At 34.6% G+C, this 23,825-nt stretch overlaps 2 protein-coding genes across 4 annotated transcripts in view; both read right to left on the bottom strand.

Annotated features, from left to right (window-relative positions):
• Positions 1 to 11,436, bottom strand: part of LOC125052873 (serine/threonine-protein phosphatase 2A 56 kDa regulatory subunit gamma isoform-like) — a 38,436-nt gene extending 27,000 nt beyond the window's left edge. Inside the window, exon 1 of one of the 2 annotated variants that reach the window (XM_047653929.1) lies at positions 11,244 to 11,436. In XM_047653929.1, the coding sequence (XP_047509885.1) occupies positions 11,244 to 11,291 (48 nt within the window). In that variant the 5' untranslated portion in view covers positions 11,292 to 11,436. Of the gene's footprint in view, positions 1 to 5,653; positions 5,986 to 11,243 lie in introns of those variants that run through there. The other variant, XM_047653924.1, reaches the window with a different exon arrangement.
• A 6,519-nt stretch (positions 11,437 to 17,955) lies between these two features.
• LOC125055210 (dynein regulatory complex protein 9-like) lies at positions 17,956 to 23,809 on the bottom strand. Of its 2 annotated transcripts, XM_047657554.1 has the most exons (9): positions 23,629 to 23,809; positions 23,456 to 23,535; positions 21,971 to 22,041; positions 20,955 to 21,123; positions 20,318 to 20,464; positions 19,662 to 19,767; positions 19,111 to 19,305; positions 18,705 to 18,836; positions 17,956 to 18,406 (listed from the first exon to the last, which is right to left on the bottom strand). In XM_047657554.1, exons 1-9 carry the CDS (start codon positions 23,710 to 23,712, stop codon positions 18,212 to 18,214), a joined length of 1,179 nt encoding a protein of 392 aa, XP_047513510.1. In that variant the 5' UTR covers positions 23,713 to 23,809; the 3' UTR covers positions 17,956 to 18,211. The 2 variants fall into 2 exon arrangements, with proteins under 2 accessions (XP_047513510.1, XP_047513518.1); XM_047657562.1 differs by lacking the exon at positions 21,971 to 22,041 and having other exon boundaries at positions 17,958 to 18,406; positions 23,629 to 23,776.
• Positions 23,810 to 23,825: the final 16 nt, after the last annotated feature.

Raw genomic sequence — 23,825 nt, 5'->3', positions numbered from 1 at the left:
ACTGGTAATAAATCTATAATTAGATTAATTTATTGACGTTCATAAGGTAAAATATTCAACTACAACCCACCGTTAAAAATCGTCATCTTTCATTTTCCAATATGCAATTATTAGTTATTTAAATATGTATATGAATATGAACAAACTAGCGAAATGTGTAATCGACTCCCTGTGGGGGTCTTCCCTGAGACATACGACTTTCAACTATTCAAAGTTAGAGTGTACTTCTCTCTCAAAGGCCGGCAACGCAGCCACTAAAAATAGCTGTTCATGGACTGCGATGACTGCCCTTTTTGGGCGTCCTGTATGCTCGTTTGCCCCCCTATTATATAATAATAATAAGCATACTATGGCCAATGATTTTGGCTGTAATGAGAGAAAAAAATCTATGAACATTTATATATAAATGACGCATTTACCATGGTGTGTTCAGAGGAATAGTTTGGATTAATACCTACAGCTAAGTTTCATCATCGGACGTCGAGGCAGAATACGAAATTGTGGAATTTCGTATCAACGTATCACCTCGACGCCCGTTCACAAATGAGCGTTTTAAGGCAGTTTTTGCCACGCACCACCACTATATGGAACCAGCTGTCTGCTGAAGTATTTCAAAACGAATTCGACTTAGGGTCCTTCAAGAAAAGAGCGTACCAATTCTGAAAAGGTTGGCAACGCACTTGCGAGCCCTCTCGCAATGTTAATGTCTATGGGCGGCGGTATCACCTAAGATCAAATGAGCCTCTTGTCCGTTTGCCCCATGTTATATAAAAATAATTAAGTTATGTTATTTAAGGTGTATTGGTTACCGATTAATAATTATCATGGTTTTGGTTTTTAATAAACACTTGTAGCGATAGAAGCCAAAATCATGTTATTGTCGTGTGTAAGTACGAACATACATGGATCCGTGTTGGCCTAGTGGCTTCAGCGTGCGACTCTCATCCCTGAGGTCGTAGGTTCGATCCCCGGCTGTGCTTTGGACCAATGGACTTTCTTTCTATGTGCGCATTTAACATTCGCTCGAACGGTGAAGGAAAACTTCGTGAGGAAACCGACATGTCTTAGAACCAAAAAGTCGACGGCGTGTGTCAGGCACTGGAGGCTGATCACCTGATGCCTATTAGATTGAAAAATGATCATGAAACAGATTCGGAACATACAATATTTATATGAGATACTTCTGCGGTCAAAATGCAAGGTTGTATTGTGACCACAATGATTACGTAAGAATAATTAAACTGAATAAATGATAATTAACAAAGGCATGTTTATAAATAACATGTTTTTCTGCTTCGATAAGATTTCCTATACATCCAGACATAGAAGATTCGCTGACTTTAAAAAATATCAAGGAAATACACATAATTGACACCCGGAGTTGTAGCGCCAGTCTACAAAACATTAAAGAATTCAATCACAGAGAAAAGCTTTGTACGAGTTTGTCGGAGTTAAAACCTCAAACAAATGGTTTATTTCTGAACAAATCATAAAGCGGATAAACAAACCGAGTTTCGCTCTTCGCAGTTTTCAAGGTTTCAAATCAATATAAAATTACGTTTTAAACATTATCGGGTTCCATTTGGAATATCTTGCCTTATAGAGAAATATTGTATCTACAGTTCAAGAATAAACAGCGTTCATACAATTACTTTAGGAATCGTTCGGTCACGTAGTCGACAGATAAAACTGTAAGTGCTATAGTAAAGTACATTAGTACGTAGTAAAGTATATAGTTTAATAAAATAAATAATATTTAGTAACATCTTAGTGACGCGAAGTTATATTTGTTATACATATACTTGGAGACACACTATACTTTTCTCTAGTGGCATCTCGAAAAAAGAGGTGCCAACATACGAAACCAGGCTAGCGCATCAAGATGTTGTCATTGGGGAATCGTGGCAAATTAATTGATATATCGTTTGTATTTAAGATATTTAACAATCAGGATTTCGTGTACCCTCTAGATACAGGCATCCCATTTGTCCCTAATTTCAGAAAAAGGCGTTTTGGCCAGAACTCACCGATATTCAGATTGAGCATTGATCTGGTCTGGGTATCCATAGTTGATCCCACTTTGAAATCGATTTTCCGTTTCCTATAGTTTTTATAATTGAATATTTTTGTTAATTTCTATATGCCTTCGTGTACGTTATGTTTGCCTATAAGTGCTTGACACATTAACTATTGTATTTTGTTTTTCTTGTACCAATGTATCAGTGTGCCGAGCATTGGCAAGCTTTGATAAATACATAAATAAACAAAAGTCATCGTTCCTTTATCCAAAATTACAATAAGTGATGATCAGTTATAGCGATAAAACTACTACTCGTTACAAAAACTACTGGTATTTAAAGACGGTTCAGTGATCAACGAATACGCAGGATCAATTTCAAGTAAATGTTTATATACCGAAGTCGTAAAACAGGTTTAAATTCGATTCGAGGTCTTAGCTTCAATTCCCAGCAATTTCAATTTATGAAATAGTTGTGAAACGTATAAAAAATATAAATTTCATAAACAATTAGATAATGTTTTAGGTTTATTAATCCAATAAAACGCTGTGTCGGTGCTTACGTCATATCTTTTGGTCCCAGGCACAATTTTCATGTTATTTAAAAATGTTACGATCACTATAAATAGATTTCCTTGGTAATCAAATTGTACGAGGGTTTAATGAAAGTATATCCAAATATAAAATTTAACAGGTTGTGATAGAATATTCGCTTTTTCAACGTTTTCAATTTAATAAAACACGAGCGAAGAAACTTCTACTACATATGTTTCATTTTTCGATCTCCGTGTGTCGTCAAGTTTAAGTGAAAGTTATTTTACACGTTTATGTTTGTATAAAAAGTTAAATTTTGTATATTTTTGGACGTTTTTAAGAAATGTTACGTTTGTAAACGATTTCTTTTTCTTCATCTGCTTGACAATAATGGGTTTATTCAATACTTATCCGAGGAATTAATGATTTTAGGGCCCAAAGTTAGGGCCGACTAGTAGGTACTAGAATACTGTACAAAAATAACGAATTCATGAAATGATTACACATTATAAGCTCAAGATAGAGTGACAAATATACAGCAACATAACTTTCCAATACTATTTCGTATCCACTCCTAACGGTAAAGCGTTCTTCTTAATATTCCTTTATAATGTTAATTTTTATGGCTCATGAATAATTTTCGCCTATGTTGTGTTGTACATAAATTTTAGTACTGAGTAAAGGTGTAAAGTAAACAGGTGTTTTAATCATTTAATTGCAACATGGGCGCCTTCTGAAGAGTGAGAACTAAGAACGTACCTAGGACACCAATCCAAAACGAAAACCAAACTAATCCAGATAATTATTAATAAGTGCACTTTTATTACCCGATTTAAAGTAAAAACTGCTTCTAAGATTTATTAGAGATATTTTTGTGTAAAAATTTCATTTTTAAATATACGGACGATATATTATAAGTATACGGCCTACAACGCACTAGCGGCTGGCCGTGATGCGGTGTGCCGCTGCGGCAGGCCGCCGTATATACGGTCTGCCGTAGCGGCATGCCGTATTCCGGCTAACCGTCCCTATTGCGGTCCTATTGCGGTCTGCCGCAATCGTCACTCGTCAGTGCTTGTCGTTCTTGAAATATTACAAATTCAAATTTAATGACGTGGAATAAGTGATACATGTATCTTATGTTCCATAATAAACATATTTTATTTTTTTATTTTTTACTCTTTTAAAATAGGTTTACAATATTTTGTTTACATTTGTTAAATAATTATATGTGATGACGTAGGTAGGACGGCTAACCGCGCCGAGTGCGTGGAGGGGACGCGGCGCGCCGCATCATTGAACTGGTGCGGCTCGCCGCAGCTCCAGATCAACCGGAGCGGTTAACGGTTGACAGCAAGTCAGTGCGTTGTTATCGTGCGGTTTCATGTAATAATCGATGTGCGGCCCGCCGCGGCCGCAGCGGCACACCGCATTGCGGCCAGCCGCCAGTGCGTTGTAGGTCTACTAATCACACTTAATCATTCAGTCCTATAACACTACACAACCAAAGTACGAAAATGTATCTCCATCACTATTTTTTCCTCACAGTCAAGACAAAGATATAAGACTAAAATTGTTGTTAATAAACATTATAATATCATATTTTGTTGTTAAAAGAAATAGGTAAAAAATAAGTAAATCAGTGGTGCTACAACCTTTTTAGGTCTGGCCCTCAGATTTCTGTATCTATTTCATGATCTGTATCTAGCCTCCTGTGCCTCATGCACACCTTCGACTTTTTGGGTCTAGCAAGGGGCAAGGCGGTTTCCTCACGATGTTTTCCTTCACCGTTCGAGCGAATGTGTGCGCACACATAGAATGAAAGTCTTTTGGTGCATAGACGGGAATTGAACCTACGACCTTAGGGATGAGAGTCGCACGCTGAAGCCACTTGGGCAACGCTGCTAAAAAAAAAAACACACTGCTAAAAGAAATAGGTAGTATTGCTAAATCATCCGAGTTACTAATAGCATTAATTTGTACATATACGTAAGTTATATAATACCTCCGAAGATCAACATCAACTAGAATAAATATTTAAAAAAAACGCATAACGGTGCGTAATAAAAACCGCGAGTGATCGTAAAGGACTGCACTTATAATGTCCATCACTGAAACCGGTGACCTAAAAACTAAAGTTTGCAAAACATCCTATAAAACTCGCACTTTGCGTACAATTTGGGTCAGTGCAACTGAAAGGAATTTCATGAAAAATATCACAAAATAGTTACAAAGCCCACATGATTACAACGATGGAATACTTTTCTGACGCATACAACGAAATTAGCTCAGACTGGATTACAAATAATATGAAAACAGCTCGCTATTATCTCGTATATGAACAAATTAAACACTGGTAGGTTTTCCATAGCCTACCTTGTTGTAAAAAAATATTAATATATAGTAGTCGTATCACGGCTCCACCTTAAAACAGCTCCAAATTTTCATCATTATTTGTGATATTAATGAGAGAAGGAACAGATTTTTGGCTCTAACCTAATTAATCCCTTGTGTCTCCTTCTGTGTAACATTATTGTTTAGCTTATAAACCTATCCAAAATACAAACGCCACTTAAAATTAAAAAAAAAAACTAACCTAACCAAATGTCTGGTCGCCGGTCGAATCACGGCTCTGGGAACAGAGACAATATCATTATTTTTTTCTTAATATTACTTGGGGTACTAGATACAAATCGGAAAGAAAGATAAAAAAAAATTGGAGCTGTTTTTAGGGGAAGCAGTAATTCGACGAATTTAACAAATCTTTTAATGGAATGCAGTATTCAAGTTAATTACAGCACGTATGAAAGGTTCAGGGTTTGAATTCCAGTGGAATTGAGAGCATCAAGTGAACTACGGGTAGTTGTTAAATGAACATTTTGTTTATCTATCGTTGAACCGATGAGTGATTTATAGTTAGTACGTATTTATAATTGTATACAGAGAAAGCTCTAAGATTAAAAAATAATATAACCTCAATTCGTATGTGCTTTTAAATAACCACATGTTAGTATTTATTTAATCAGAAGTACAAATCTTAGATATATTAATAATCATGACTTATGAAGATGCAGAATTGATGTCGAGTACCGTACGACTCACCATAACCAGAGGTCGATCAACGGAGCGACGCGCTTGGAACATTGTCGACAAGGAATTCCTTGTAATATTAGCTGAAGCTGCGGAGGCCAGCATTTTAAACACAGCTTATACCCTCAAATAACACTTGTCCACAAAACACTTCACACGCGTAACATCAGCGCAAAACTGTCACATATAATTAAATCCATTCCCAAATAAATTTTTTCGGTACATGATAAGACACAGATAGTGCGACTAACATCACAACTCTCTCGAAAATACAAATCACATAAATAGAAACTTAGAAAGTAAACAAAATGCGCGTTTGACGTTCACATCACAGCGAACGAATCTGGCGAACTCAGTATAATCCAAGAAAATCAATCTTAAACGTAGGAGACTATTACTTCTAAAAAATTACAACATAAAACGACCGCTGACATCATTACCTCGACGTTATTCTAAAATTATAATGCAGTGTTTAACCATGTCGAGCATGTTTATCCTCAACAGAATAACAATTGTGTTTGACACTGGCTTAAGCTTATACAAATTTCTTGATACCGATAAACAAAAAACATAAAGATGCGACGCAGTTTTCTAGATTGTTACTGATAAGATGACAGGGATTGAGATTCAGGAACAAAACTGAGCACGAACTATGACTAACGTGACTAGACGTCCCGTTTTGAACGGGACTGTCCCTTTTTCCGAGTCTTTCGAGGATTACGAGTCCCGGTGTCCCCGAAATGAATGGGACGCAAAATTGTCCCGTTTTCAGAAAGAGCGCGAAAATTTAAGCAGCAGAATATTAAAAAATGTGCCAAGAGTTTCATTCTTATTTGAAATCGTCACCGGCTGTATTAAAACAAATTTGTTCTTCTGGTAAATGTAATATAGCTAAACATTTGGGGTACCTATATTTTGTGATTCGTAACTTTTATGCCAACTAACTTTTTTTTTGCATTGACCACTTATTATTTGACCTAAAACCAATGTCCCGTTTTGAGTCAAAGAATAAATGGTCACTTTAGCTATGACCCTGGATATTCACACGCAATGCTGAAATGTTGCATAGAATCAAAATTTCGCTTCAGTCAAAGCTTTTAATTCAGTATAGCCGTTGAAAATGCGACTGCCCCAAACAACTTTTGGCACACGAGACGGCCGACGTATAATGTTTGAATAACAAGATCATTGATTCTCGTATGTGTGGTAATGTAAGCAATAACGCGTTATCAGCATACAATTTAGTTCGTGTCATATAAACAGGTATGTGAAATTGATTTCAGCTCTACGCTTGCGTGTGGAAAATAGCAAAATAACACCAAGGTTGATACTTGATACCGAATGCGGATTACTTTAAGTACACACAAACAGTTATTGGAAATGGAAATCATAATTTTGAACGATGCTACTGTATTGGGAAATAACAGATAACGAAACATGGTACAAAATATTATATTAATGGGTTCGTGCTTACGCGTAGCTCTTTTGTTTATAACATACTTATTTAAAAATCCCGACGTAGAAAATGCGTAAACATCCAGAATTACCAGCGTTTTATACATAAAAGATATAAGCTGTTTTTGGCGAATGTTTGGGACGGGCTGGCAAGAGCATATTGGATGATTACGTCTCACACTCGCCATACCACACCTACGTTTGAAAATGAATGTCTTTAGTTGTGTAAACACTGGCGTTTATTTTTAAACAGCGTATAAAATATGTAAAGAAGCTAATTACCCGGAGCCAAAATATACAAGGGTAAGAGGGCTCTCAACGTAAAGACAGACCTAGATTCCTAAATGAGGTTGAGACGATATTACGGCTATAAATATAAAGGGTAGGCCATGAGGGCATACCTTGTATACAAATATATTTAGGGTACTAATGAATTAATTGTCTTACAGCATTTAACTAGGACGATGGAAATTGTAATATTTTTTATTATCAAACGGAAAGGAGTTTCACCGGATGTTAAGTAATATCGCCGCGCATGAAGTGCGAAAAAAGGAGCGCAAGTGTGTTGCCGGCCTTTTAAGAATTTCTACGCTCCTATCTTAAAGGACCGTAAGTCGAATTGGTTCGGAAATATTTCTACAAAGTGTTGGTGAGCGGCAATAAGTGCTTAAAAACCGCTCAGTTATGGAACGACGGACGTCGAGGTGATACGGGTGGAATTTCTCATTCTGCCTCGAGGACCGATGATGTCATTCAGCTGCAGGTATTAATCCAAACAACTCCTCTGAATACTTTCCATGGTAAATGCGGTAAAGGATGCAGAGAGACACCATATCTTTACACAACGCCAAGGCATCAAGCCGATCGGAAAATGACTGGTCGTCGACGATTCGAATCGCTCTTCGTTGAATATGGTTAAGTGGTAAAAGCTGATACTGGGAAGCTCCTACCCACCGGTGAAAACAGTCTTGGCTTGGAGTGAAGTACTGTCTCGCCTTGCTGAGCTCACCAAGTTTCATTAGAGGCTAATGTTTACTATACTAACATACATAACAGAATGTTAGTTAATTAATATATTGTATAACTATAATATACAATATAACATATTATGTTATATATAACATATATATATAGCTAATATGAATAATCATAGAAATTTCATAAAACATCTAATTGTAACCAATAAAGGTAAAATATACAGCTGTTTATTTAAGAATTAACTTTTGGCGGAAACGAGATAAACACTAAGATATAATTTGAACTAAAAGACGAAACATTTTAGAATTTCCGGCCGATAATATTTAAAACCGGTAACGGTACATTCAATAACAAACACTTATTGTTAGCATTTTAGTTATGAGTCTAACACTTATCAAATAAAAATGTAAATATACAACATAAAATGTTGAAAATAATAACTATAAAAACAATGTCTGGTGAGTTGCATGAATAAATTACCCTCAATTATTATAAAACTTAAGCCTTTAAAGTTAAAAAAAATAAAGCCTACAACCTTTTAGCTCTGAACCTCAAGTTTTTATCTGTATGGTGATAATTTGCTTTTTCTTATAGGAAAGTAGGCAATGGGTCTACACCGTACGAGCGAGTGTTAAACAATACAAAAAAGTCCGGGACATAGCCGGGGTTCAAACTTACGACCGCTATCAGAGTCGCTGAAACCAAAAGGCCAAGAGTAGTTTTGTAAAACCTTTAGTTTTACCTTAGTTGTCCCACGTGAAGCTATAATTTCAGCTTGGACTATTCCTATGTATAAATTGTCCCTACTCTGAATCTTAATGTAAGATACAGAATAAATAAAGCACTAAGTTAAAAAAACAGGTTCGCTACAGGTTTCTCAATCAACGTGTCGTTTGAAACACCACTTAATGAAGGGAATATTAAATTAAATACATTCATTTTTATTATAATACAACAAAATAGCGCGCAATAACCGCGATTATTCGGTTCGGTTATTAGTCCTTGACACAAGATTTGCTCCAATTTGTTACGCGAATTTAAATTAACTAATCATTTAAGATGCTGATTTGCACAGCCATCAGCAAGGTGAACGTGAGAATACTATATATAGTTTAAATTAGACTTTAAATGTAAGTATAGATTTAATGTTTCATGTTTGCATAAATTTTTTACCTCCTTTTTACTTTGCTTCATAAAACATATTTTCTGTTATGTGGTTTCATCTTGTCTTAGATTATAAACATGAACCAAAAAACTACAAATCATACAATAAAATTATGATGCTTAAAAACAGTAAACATCTTCATATTTTAGTGGATTATAGGCTAACTGTGAAGAGACAATAAGTGAATGTTCCGCAAACTATTTATTTCCCTATTAAAAGCCACACTTATTCACATTACCTCTCTAGATCACTATTATTAAGAAACTATAAAAGATATGACCACAACATTTCAGAAGGAAAGAAGTATGACATTGACTTATTATAATATAAACAGTACCTACAAAAATTTACTCAATATTGAAAAAAATTAACAGCACTTGCATTGAAAAACCTTAAAATTTAAAACAAAACTAGTTTGTGTGAGCGCATTACACTGACATTGGAGTTGAATATCAACTGTTTCAAAATAGAGTGTGGTGCCAAATTCATGAATGTAATATAATGATAAACGTCACATATGTTATTTAGACTATAATATGGTATTGCATGTGTTTATTGTATCACAAACCATGTTGATTTGAAAAATGGTCCCTTATTTAATCGAAAATCCAGTTATATAATGCAATTACTGTATTCAACAATTTTATCTCATACTATATTCTTAGAGTGTAAAATATTTGATATTAATATATCGCATCAAAATCAATACTGAATTAAGAAACATTTTTCATTGCCTAGCTAATATGCATTCTTATTGGGAATATGACATACAAGTTTAATTTGTTTCGTAACCTTGCTCATTTGCCAAATTGTTCATATCTCAAAGCAATTTTCCCCATTGAAATTAATTGAAATGCCATTAAATCCATTCCAGCACTCAAAACACCACCTCATATCAATAAGAAAATGATTTCACAAAAATTATTCAATAGACACCATCTTCTTCGGACACAAGGTTATAAAAATAATAAAAAAAACGCGAACCCAACTAATAACAAAAATAGCAAAATGGCGAATGTCTAGTCTCCGGTGGGAGAAACTGTCAGTGTAGTGTGAGATTCCTCGTAACTCAAATCTTGCTCTCATCTCAAAGCAAAATACTGCTTGCTTGGCTGCTCATATTTCAAAACACTTGTATATTGGGGCACTCATATATTGAGGTACCACTATATCTTACTATTTTATATCCAAACATTTGCCTCATACTTTACAAATCATATCATTATCTTTGCCAAATCATAAGATAGCCATTAAGAATACTAGTTATTCGTACATTATTAAAAGTTATAAATTTGTAAAAGGGCAGAAGGGCAACATTGTAGAACATTATTATTTGATAAATCTTACTTATGTATGAGGTATTTTTATTAAATAACATCTTAAAATGTCTAAAAACACAAATTGTATTTTTTAATTTATTATAAAATCTTATTTAAAGCTGCTCTATTTTCAAATATCAATTTCAATGCAAAGATTCTAGCTTGATTCTAGTGTGAAATTGCAATATCTGAGAGAATTCTTGTATTCTCAAAGAATATTACTTCAGGTTTTTGGGCAACAAATTTTCTAATGTTTAAGGTTAAAAAAGAGATACAGAAATAAGAAACGATAGATAATAAGATAAAGGGAGTTTATATTATTATATTATAACTATTGATCAGATAAGCATTGCTGACTTAAAATATAGTTAGGGCATATTTCTTATTATTGACATACACAATAATATAGGTATGCGTCAATGTTTATGTTTAGGTCGTAAAGCGCATGAATTCATGGCGCAAATTAATCCTTACTTTATGAATGAACTCAAATTACATCACAAGTCACAACCTACTTGTATTGGCCTAAAAAGTTTGTAACCCGGCTTAGATTTAAATAATTAATTTAAATTTGATAATAACGCTAAATATATAACGTAAAATGGTTAAGGAAAATAGTTGAAACTGAGCCACTTAATATTTTCCGTGAATTACATTTATAAACAATATCAAACATACGGCATACCTCTGTGTCGCTTTCGCCGTTTTTGTTATTTTCTGTTTTGGTCTTCATTCTATTTATCACTACTTACAACACTAAACAATGAATTTCACTGCACAAATTTTATGTTTAATTCAACAAAAAGTAAACGTTTATCGAAATTCCAATTTTATATTCATCAATCATCAATCAGTATTTCAGAATAAAGTCTATGGTTTATGCCATCAATGTACGTCACAGTAATATTAGTCTACAGTCCAAATAGTACCACAGACCTTTGAATACAGATATCACAAATATTAAGTCTAGATGTTACATTACAGATATCTAATATATAATATAGTCTACCGTCTATCGTTTTAAACAAATATTGAAGAGAAAAAGTATAGGTCTACCAGAATCTGATGGCAATTTTTTTTTTTTAAATTAGCGATTTTCATATGGCAATAAAAGAAAAATTTCATGTGTCAACTGAAAATTCGAGGAATTGTTTTTGGTTTGGCTTCAAATTTCCTTTAAAAAGTGATGAAAATGTCGAAGAAACCTCTTCGATCGCAAGCAAGACATATTGTTTTCAATGTTTATCAAAGAATACTTGATCAACAAGATGCAGAACATACACAATCATCGATATTGAGCCATGTGCAAGCGTTGACTGGTTAGTAGGAATGACACGTCTTCATACTTTGGTTTATGGGATTTTTCGTGTGTATTATATTATGTTCTTATACTAAACTTTGGTTTATTTCAGGGGTTTCTTAAATAAACTACAAATAAACTTGGATAGTTTTGATTTAGAATTGATCAGAAACAAGATAAATGAGTTTTACACTGTTTCTTTCTCTCAAATAGGGATCGATGAATAGCGAAAATCTTGTGAACATGTTATAAAAATTGAAAATCAGTTCATAGAACAAGATTGGTTAATTGAGAAGCAGGAGGAAAGTGATAGGGTGGACTAGTGGCTAAAGCAATAATTAAAATGCAAAATAAATTTTAAAACATTGTGTTTACTTGTAAGAGAAAATATATGAACTAAAATAAATGACACCGTACATGTAAAAATAAAATAAAGATATTCCAAATTTAAACACAGTGCATAATAGACAAATATATGTGGACAGCACCATGACCTTCCAAAAAATAAATAAATTAATAAATACTACGTTGAAGACTTTTTTTATGGATGTGCAGTATTTGGAACCATTTTCAAGTTCTTAATTAATTAATAAACTCATGAACAGAGTAATTGGAGTTTTCATCTAAATTTCAAACCCCACATTCGCCACATTTTCAAAAATTATCATTGGATAAATTTTTATATATTTTGCATGTATCACACACAGAATCAGCCGCTATAAGGAAAAAAAAGAATCAAAACGTTTTACTCCAATTTCCCCAGTATTGCTAGCGTCAATTTCTTTTTTTCCCTTTTTGCCATCAGATCCTGGTAGACCTATAGTAATCATATCCAGTTATACAAATGGTAGGGGAGCCCAAGAGGGGATTTCGGGATTTACTAAAGCGCGGCAGATTAATATATAGGGGGATACCTTGTACCCGGTTAAGTACCTCCACAAAATATGACGCCCATATATAAGGACGCCCGTGAAGGAGACAGGATCAGATTAGTAAAAAAAATTGACCATCAGAAATTCCCGAGCGCGTCAGATTAAGGTAGGGTGAGTTCATTACATCCTAAAAAGTGTTTGTTCCACTAATCTGACAATTTGAGAGTGACGTAAAAAAAGGGGAGGGCAACAAAGTTGTAAAAAAAAACGTCATCTCGACATTCTCGAGCGTAGTTATTTTTTTTTTTATTTTGAAGGAAATAATTCAAGAATAATGAAAAATATATATATCTGACGATTTCCGCAAGCCGAAATAACAAAAATTCGTCGATAAAGTTAAATGCGTGCAGCTGCGTGATGCCTACATTTCCTTAAACCGATCGGAATCTACTAAACGGCGTTCTAAATATTTCCCTCAAAATTACATTTCCTGTGAATTTGAACCGATTCAGACCGATAGATTTTGAGAAATTTTGAAAAATCTTAAAAAAATAAGAAATATTTTTTTTTAAAGTGGTTTCTTTATCGATCAACTTCAAAAACTAATCCGCCTTTGAGCTTGAAAAACCACGTCGATCGCCACCAAGCTGGTCAAAAGCGGTTGATTCGTTCGAGAGATATCGTGAACGAAAGAAACCCGAAAAAGTGTTTTTTCGGGATTACTCCGAAATTTGTGGTTCGATCAATTAAAAATTTTATTTATTTATTTTATTTATTTTTATTTATTTTATTCGTTTTCTCAAAGATTTTACAATAGCTGATAAGTGATTGGGACCTCCTTTTAAGCGCATAAGCACTTGTGTTAGGAGAACCCGCTCTTCCATTACATAGGTGTACTAACTAATTATAATTTAATTTAACACGTATAGCTAAGCTAAGTATTACAATTTTACAATTTACTAAACATAATCTAAGGTTAAAATGTGAATAATGATATATGTGTGTATGTGTATGTGTGTGTGTGTGTTTGTGTGTTTATGAGAATGAATTTTCATGACTGATTGTAGAAGTTGACTATTTACTAGTGTATTATGATTCATGATTACCTACAAAGGCTTCAGTGTCTTCATAGCTAAATGTTTCTAGGATGTTAAGTAGCGACGTTTTACATTCATGTTTATTCAATGTGTATATATTTAATATTTTATTTAATTTATTATAAAGTTTAGCAGCTTGGCATTGAAATTGTCTCATAGCAAAAACTGATTTAGATCTCTCAACAGGAGCAACAGTATATTTGCGTCTTTTGCTCAGTTTGCGACCATCATATTTAAGAGACTTGTGCAATCTTAAGGTAGTGCAAAAAATGTACAGTTGCCTGACCGATAAGACACCACAAGAGGCATAAAGATCAGAGGTGGAAAATCTATAAGGCTTAAACATCATTACTTTTAGTAAAATTCTTTGTGCCCTCTCCAGTTCCAGGAACTTCATCTTTGTAGCACCCCCCCAAACTGGGATACAGTACACTAAAATTGACTGAGCCAGCGATGTGTATATCTGTATTAGTAGATGTTTGTCAGCGATGTGCCTTAGAGTTTTAAATGTCCAAATAAGCTTTCGAATCCTACTTATAACTTGTTCTAGGTGCTCATGCCATGACATTCTTTGATCAACTACCACTCCTAGATATTTAGTGTGATGAACTTTATTTATAGTTTTACATGTACAGTTTACTCTGGTGCTACAGTTATGTATTTTTATTTCTAGATCTGTTTGGGGTTGGGCGCTATTGTATTTAGTGAAGAAAATGTAGTTAGTTTTACTTACGTTTAATGATAATAAGTTTTCTCTTAACCAGTTATCTATTTTGGAAAGCCCTATTTCTGTATGTCGACGCACCGAGTCAATAGTTTTCCCAGTGAAGACAACAGCAGTGTCATCCGCGTAGGAGTAGACTTTCCCACTATCAATTCTTAAATCGCATAAGCTGTTTATGTAGATTAAGAATAAGGTCGGCCCCAGAACACTACCTTGTGGGACCCCATATGTGACGTCAGATTGTTCGCTGATGTATTGACCTATTTTAACTGCTTGCTTTCGTTCACTGAGGTAATCAGCGAACAATGTGAGTGGAATACCCCTAATACCAATGTTCTCTAGTCTCTGCACCAGAATAGGGATAGAAACCGTATCAAATGCCTTTTTTAAGTCGATAAAAACTGTGATACATTTATTACCTTTATCAACTTCATTAACAATATGACAAGATAGTGAGGTAACTGCATCTTCGGTTGACAGACCCTGTCTAAAACCGAATTGTGAGTCTGAAAGTAGACTATACTTCTGGAGGTAGGTAATTAGTCTTTTATTAATTAATTTTTCAAGTACTTTTGATATGGCAGTGAGAACGGAGATTGGGCGATAATTTGAAACATCTTCTCTGTTACCATTCTTGTACACAGGTGTAATAATTGCTTGTTTTAGCGCAGGTGGAAACACTCCCTGTCGGAAGCAGAGATTAACCAAATGAGTAATTATGGGCACAACTAGCTCCCTAGTATATTTAAGAAACTTGGTGCTTATACCATCCCAGCCAGGAGCACTGTCAGTTTTGAGACTCACAATAGTCAGGTATACTTCATGAGGGTCAGTTTCTAGAAGCACAAAAGACGAGACCTGGGAACAGTTGGGTCTAATCACATCTGTTCTATTATGTAACGTCGTAACTGGAATTATCTCTTTAGCTAAGTTTTTACCAATGTTTGAAAAATAATCGTTTACCAAATTAACCGAATTTTGAGGAGAAACATTTAAATTTAGTAATTCTAGATTTTGCGTTTTAGGTTGGTTACGATAAGTGAGGGTATTTATTTTCTTCCACAAAGTTTTCGGGTTTTTTATACTCTTAGCAAGGTCTTCTTTTTCATATTTACGTTTGACTTTCTTTATTAAACTATTGCAGAAATTCCTATATCTCCTGTATGTAATTTTAAGAATTTCATTATGAGGATCAGCTCGGAGTTTTGCTTGCATAGCATTTCTATTACGAATACATCTAACAATTCCTAAGGTAATCCATGGTTTAATAAGGCGTTCCTTATTCGGGATAGCTCTAGTGATAGTATTGGATTGAATACACTGCTTTAAAATAGATATTAATTTATTAGTTAAGATTATAGGGTTATTATAGTAAATTAGATCATTTATGTTGCTGTTTTTTAAATAACTTAAAGCGCCTTCCATGTTGATTGAGGATTTAATTTTCGAGGTATTGTAATTCGACTTAGCGAGGTAGGATAGTTTTAAGAATAACATTTTGTGATCAGTAACTGTAGAATCAATAACGGTAATAGACGCACACGTACCTATGCACCTATCAAGTTTTAGTATGAAATGATCTATGCAATTGCTATCTCGAGTAGGCAGTGTATGACCCGGGAGCAGGCTCAACTCAGCGAGCTCAAAATATCAATTTTAAGCGCCCAGGAATGGAATTCGCGGGAAGTTGCGGGGATGGCCCTTTAGGTGAACCGTTTTTCTAATTTTTTTTTGTCAGATCAGGCGAATCCCTCTAGATAATCGTCAGATTATGAGACCAGTACGTTTAGAACATAAAGATGAACCACATATATCTTAATCTGACGCGCTTGAGTATTTCAAAATTTCGTTTTTTTTTTGCAAATTATGAAAATGGCCGTGGGTTTGCGTCCCATCGAAATCGTCAGATTAGTGAATGAGAGCTTTTTTTTTGGTGTACTTAACACTCCCTTAGAAAATCTGACGCGCTCGATAACTTTTTTTTTTTCATTTTCAACCCTTAAATACAACCAGCCGCATCATGCAATCGATCAGATTAACATACGTACATTATTAAAAATACGTAGGGCATTGATGCTATCAATATCTGACGCGCTCGAGGATGTCCATGCAACAGTTTTTTTTTACATATTTAACAATCTATAGCCGCTTCCCCCACCGATGAAAAGGTATATATCATATAACATTTTTTTCTTCTTATCATCTAAGCTTTGCATCCCAATAGGTCTCTACGACGCTCGAGTAAATCCCCATTTAGCATCGTGGGCTCCCCTACCAAAGAGGTTGTACTTGAGCCTTGCAGAGCTGCATACGTTGTACTTCAATATATGATTTTATTTTTTATATGATTGGACAATTCACACCAATTGACCTAGATGCTAGACCTAGGTACTAGGCAGCGGATATACATACATATTATAGAAAGATAGACATATAAATACATATTTAAACACCCAAGACCTAAGCACAACACCAAATGCTCATCACATCGATGTTTGTCTCAGCCGGGGATCGAACCCGGGACCCATGGATTCGCAGTCAGGGGTACTAACCACTAGACCAATGAGCCGTCCATTCAATGAAACTCTGCTTAGCGCTACCCGAAACACCCAGCTTTTTAGAAGTCAGTTTGGCTTTTTCTTCGAAATGACTGCGGAATTGGACTTTTAAAAAAAAAATGTTTATTATGGAGTATAAGATACATTTATGATATGCCAACTCCAAGTATACCGAGTCGGTGTGATCAAATTAAGGAGACATGACAAAAGGATCTTACATGGCTGAAAACAAATAAACCTGAGCATTTGTAGGGTTAAACTTAACCTAATCTAACAAGGTTGCTACTTGCTACACAGAATCTTTCTTTGGTATAGTTTTTTATCGTTATTTTAGAAACAAGTTAGTTATTGCTATTTAGATCAAGACATGTTTGGGTAGCCGGTATAATGTGTCGTCTGCATAGTAATGGATGTTGTCGATGTTCAACAGGTTAATGATAGATATTATCCCAAACGAAAGAGAAAGGACACAACCTTCTGCCTTGCAGTAGCCTGCATTGACGGGTCTAGGATTTGAACAGGTTTCGTCAACTACGACTTTAATGGTACTTTAAATCGGTAAAAGTTAAACATAGGTCTCTAACCCTCGCCTATGTATGTTTGAAGAAAATGGTATAGTTTAGAAGCAGTTAGAAATTGTATAACTTAAGACAAAAACGTCTCTGAAATAAGGATACTGTCTACTGCGCGCTAGTCTTGATTTAACAACTACGATGGGATACAGGCAATCTATTGTTCCCGGTTGTAGGCCGCAATTATTACCAGATTTTTTTTGTTTTGTAGCGGTATAGCGGTAGTATTTTATTTGGTAAAAAAAGGATACAACGGAGTTCTAATAATTATTATATTTATATAATATAAACTTTTCTAGGTACCTTAAATAAGTACCTGTACAATGAAGTAACAATATTAACCTATTATTTATTTCAAGGAAACTCTAAAAAAAACTTCTAAGGCTTCTACATATTGAGCATAATATTAAAAAATAAATATTAAAATAGTAAAAATAAAGAATAAACAGTTTTAGTGCCACTTGAAAGAAATATGCCATTACTATTTACATTCCATTTAAAAATAACTTTGATATTACAAAATATCAAAGTTATTTTTTAGGTTTGGGGCCTTTGGGTTTCTTAGCTACTTTATATGGTCCCAGTTCACGACGCACGAGCAGCCCTCTCCACCACGCTTGGACAATGATGGCAGAGTTCGTCATCTTCTCTCGGTAAAGTCTAGCCTTCTCACGCTCTTCTTTAAAGTAGTTCCAATCCTTCATTTGCTTGTCATGACTCTCAATCTGTTATCGCACCGAAAAAAAATATCTAATGTATTTAATATTTAAATGATTCTAGGATAGTTCATTTCCTTTGGAATTTAACTAAAATTGGTATTTTTTTTCTTAATGGAGTGGTCATTTGTGAGAGAAAATTAAGAGATTAATTTTTAGTAATAACAATTAGTAATTGATCGTTTACATGTTAATGAAATTAATGATGTCGGTACATAATCGCACACAAAGTATTAACTTTACGAGGTTGTCAAAGTAGGTAGGTATATACTACAATAGTCTTACTCAAAAAAATAATTAAAATTACCGTTTCCTCGAGTCCTACGCGCCGATCGTACTCATTTTGATATTCGTTTTTCTTCAATTGTATTTTAAGATCTATATGCTCCATATCTCTGTCATATTTATTCATCCAATCTTCTACCTTTTGTAAGGTTTCCTATATTTCAAATATAATTATAGTTTTTTTATCTGAAGGACCATGGTCGATCAACGAGTGAATGTTCAACCGGTCCAAACGTCTGCTGCGTCGCTATATTATTATTTATTATGTATAATTTAATAATTGAAAGCCTAACATATTATGTTGCTGGTCAATTCTGTGTGTGACATTTAGGAGGAAAATAGAAAAGTTGAAATTAAGAAATCTAAAAAAAATGCGTGGTTTATATCTGGTTATATGGAAAAACACTTTTAAAAAATAAGATTAATACGTTTATAATAATATTAATTAAAAGTTCCACTTCAGTGTGAACTCGTTGTTCATGGTCTGTCCTCTGCTTATAATACTCTATGGTTCGGGATGGACTCTCTTCATTGTCTATGATTGTTTGAAGATGTTGCTCCGTACGGGCCCGCTGCCAACCATCTGTGTATCGACTCTCAGTTTCTGCATGAAGTGCTGCATCCTATAACAGTATTTAGATTTTGTGTTGTTGCCTTCTTTTTTATATATATATGTACATAAAAGAGCAAATAAATTTGAGCGCAATAATGTCTGTTTAAAGTAGGTAAAAAATACCAAGAAGGTTATTAGGTACTTAGTCAAGTACCTGCGTATAGCGTAGTCACGCTATACGCAGGATTGGGTTCACGTTCTATATCATGAACCCAGTCCTGGATTCGATTTCCGATACAATAATTGCTCAGGGTTTGCGCAGATTTGACTTTTAAAAATTATTGTGTACTTGCTGTACTGTACTGTAATACTTTTAATATAAAGTGGTAACGAGACTTCAAAAGTTCAAACAATAAAAATACTCACTTCCACGAAATTCTTCAACCTTTCGATAATAGCGTCTGTATCATAAATTACTGACTTAATATGGTTACGTTGCTGCCGTAATTGTTTGTTGAGGTCATGACGTAAGCTGGCAACATTAAATATAAGTTATAAAAAGTTAAGATCTGATATTAACTTTATCAACACCACAGTTTTAATATTAGGATTTGGACACCCTGTAAATAATTAGTAATTAATAAACCTTAGGTACAGAGGGTAGGTACCGTTTGGTCCATGACCATTAATGGCTCACGCCTGTCGCAAAATAATTGTTAAGAACATTTGAAACACACTCTGTTACACATAAAATATGAATAGTGAGAAAAATATTTCAAAAGTATTAATATCAAACCCAAATGGCGCTGGACCGGGCACATGACGAGAGATATCAGGTTGGATAAAAATTATTACAGAATGGAAACCATGAGATGGAAAAAGGAAAAGAGGAAGACAGAACAAGAGATGGGCAGACGATATAAAGAGAATAGGAGGCACAACTTAGACTGGAGGCCTATGTGTCACAGGACACGCTGATTACCAAAAACGGGCCATAAGATTAAGATAGGTAATATATAAATAAAAATTATGTTATACTGGGTGTCAGCAATAAAGGCTTAATAATAATAATAATAACAAACCTTTTATTCTTAACTTCATCGTCGGCCACCTTGACTCGGTAATCATCAGTCGCTACTAAATTATTTACGAATTCTTGTAATACAGCATACCGGTTGTGTAGCGTCAAATCTTTATAAGTATCTCTTAACACTGATGCGAAATAGTTTCTAAGGAGACAAGTACAATGCGTGGATAAATATAGTATCAAGAGAATTATGAAGAAGAAAATCTTACATCTGACTTAAGAAAGAACTTCTAGGTATCGCCTGTGTGTTTACACTACCTAGCTTTAGCCTTAAATAGTTCTATGTACTATGGAATATATATATATTAGCAGTGTTGGTTTAGTAGATTCAGCGTGCGACTCTCATCCTTGCGGTCGTAGGTTTGATCCCCGGCTGTGCACCAATGTACATTTTATGTGCGCGTTTTACATTCGCGCAAACGTGAAGGAAAACATCGTGAGGAAACCGGATTGCCTTAGAATCAAAAAATCGACGGAGTGTGTCAGGCACAAGGCTGATCGACTACTTGTCTATTTGATTTACAAATGATCATTAAATATATACAGAAATCTAAATAGGTTGTAGCGCCACTGATTTCACTGTCGTATCTACGGGTAAAATTATATAATAGAGAATAAATAATAATATTAACCTATCAGAATCCAATTTATTCAACTTATATTCATTGCAAACCAAGTTATTTGGATCTATAGATTCCAGTTCATCAGTCAATTTGGGCTGAGCAACTCCATACTTCAGGGGAACGAGCAATTTCATATCCAGCTTAGTTTTAATAATTCGCAGTTCATTATTGCATTCAACTACAAGAAATTAATCTTGATTACTTCATCTCTCTTTTTTTTATAGAACAGACAAAAGCCTGTTTAGTGATACATTCTCAATGCCTGAGGGCTCACGTTGCCGGCCTATTAATAATTGGTACGCGCTTTTCTTAAAGGACCCTTAGTCGAAATGGTTCGGTAATATTTCAGTGGGCAGCTGGTTCCACATAGCGGTGGTGCGCCGCAAAAACTGCCTTAAGAAACGCGCAGTTGTGGAACAACGGACGTCGACGTGATACGGGTGGAATTTCGTATTCTGCCTAAGTCTGAAGATTAAACTCAGCTGCAGGTATTAATCCAAACAACTCCTCTGACAGGCATTACCCGTCCAAATCGTATCCACTAACACAATTTAGTAATTATCACGATTCGTATGTCCTTTTCATTGCTGTTATTTATTTTGGCTTTGTTATTTTATTCATGTTTAAATACATACATACATAAGTAGTTTTACACTCCTTTCGCTCGTTTTTTATTTGTCCTTAGTGGTTGCCTGGAAGAGATCGTTCGAAAGCGATAAGGCCGCCAATTGCTTCCCTATTATTTAATTACTATAATTTGTACTGATTTCAATGAAGTGATAATTTGAGTCAACCTTTTTGAACTTACCACGACTGCCGTAGACTTGAAACGAGTTATGTAAAGAATGTAATTAATTTGCGTTTATATATGTTGAACTCTATAATTCGCTTACAAAGTAGCGATCAATAATAAAACCATGTAATAACGGAATTTCGACGTAGTTCTTTAAATATCCGAAGCGTGTTTATATATGACAACACTTCGATGTTATTTTAATACTTAATAGAAATAAAATCAAATATACCAAGAATCCGCATCTGCGTCAGTGCATCTTCTAAAATAGTAGCAAAGAAAGAAGCCTGAAGGTATGATAAACTAAAAAAAAAGAGATATTGAGCATAAACTATATGGTGTTATAATTCTTTATACAGCAAACAACAGCAAAAAATCTTATATCGGGTATTTCAACAAGAAGTTTGTTTTTCAATTGTGGGAACACCGAGAACGTGATAGTTTTGACATTTAGTTTTTGGCGGTATTCGTAGCAGGTGCTTTGGCAATTATTACAATGAATTCAATTTCGCTCGAAAATCGCATTAAAATAATTCAAATCCACTATAAAAATGGTGGTTCTGTTAAAGTTACATTTCGTAAAATTCGTGATATTTTCGGCCAGCATAATCGTCCTTCTGAGACCGCTGTTAAGAATTTGGTCGCGAAATTTGAGTCGACAGGCTCGGTACAAAATGTGCCAACACCAACACGTGTTCGACCGGGTCGTTCAACAGAAAACATCGCCGCCGTGAGCCACAGTGTTGAAGAAGATCAAAATTTGTCAATTTCACGACGTTCTCAACAATTGGGGTTATCCAAAAGCACAACATGGCGAATTTTGCGAAAGGATTTGGCTTTGAAGCCTTACAAGATTCAACTGGTGCAGGAATTAAAGCTGATCAACCATTCAAATCGCCGCAGATTCGCTCAGTTCATTCAGGAACAACCTGCTGGTTTTTCTGAAAAAAACATTTTTTCAGACGAAGCCCATTTTCATTTGTCAGGGTACGTCAACAAGCAAAATTGTCGCATTTGGGCTTCTGAAAATCCTAAAGCAATTATTGAGAAGGCTTTGCATACTCAACGTGTTACTGTGTGGTGCACTATGTGGTCTGGAGGCGTGATTGGGCCGTTTTTTTTCGAAGATGAGGCTGGAAATGCGGTAACAGTCAATGGATCACGGTATCGCGAGATGTTAACCACTAAATTTTGGCCTATTATTGATGACATGGATATCACTGAAATGTGGTTTCAACAGGACGGTGCCACATGTCACACAGCCAATGAAACGATCAATTTATTGCAAACCAAATTTCCCGAGCGCATAATTTCGCGAAATTCAGCTGTTAAGTGGCCAGCCAGATCGTGTGATTTAACACCACTGGATTATTTTTTGTGGGGCTATGTTAAAGACAGAGTCTATACGGAGCCAATCGAATCGATTGCAGCCTTAAAACTCAAAATCCGTGATGTCATTAACGAAATAGACCCTCCATTTTGCCAAAAAGTGATTAAAAATTTTGATGAAAGAATCAACATCTGTCAGCGTGGTCGTGGTGGACATTTGCCAGATATCATTTTTCATTCATAATTGCCAAACTTTTCTCTTTGTAATACAATAAAAAATTTATTCATTTTCCTCTAAATTCTTTGTTTTATTTTGTTTTAGAAAACAAAGTTCTTGTTGAAAAACCCTATATTATGTAACTTAACGCATTCAATAAAAGTATATTACCAAAAAACCTTATTTTTGTTTTCTGTATCAAAATCATTCATGGATATCTTCCGCAAAATCATTTCTTGGTTCAAAGTAGTCTGAAAACATAATATTTTGTTTACGATACATTTTGTTGGATACAATCTTCGGATATATAAGAATTTAATATAAAGTGTAAAAAGCTAACTCACATAATTCTGACCATTCTTAGTATCGTAATCTATTTCGCAGCGCCAGGTTTCTTGGACCAGGCTCATAAGTCTCGGATTTGGCATGATTACTAATAATATTATATACTATGATTATTAAAAATTACGATGAAAACGCTATACAAAATCACTTTAACAGAAGCTTAATAATATTGATCGATGTCAATCATTGACATGTC

The sequence above is a fragment of the Pieris napi genome, chromosome 1, assembly GCF_905475465.1.
Source record: "Pieris napi chromosome 1, ilPieNapi1.2, whole genome shotgun sequence".
NCBI lineage: Eukaryota > Metazoa > Arthropoda > Insecta > Lepidoptera > Pieridae > Pieris > Pieris napi.
Note: the sequence above shows the minus strand (reverse complement) of the source record. Positions and strands in the feature narration are given on the sequence as shown.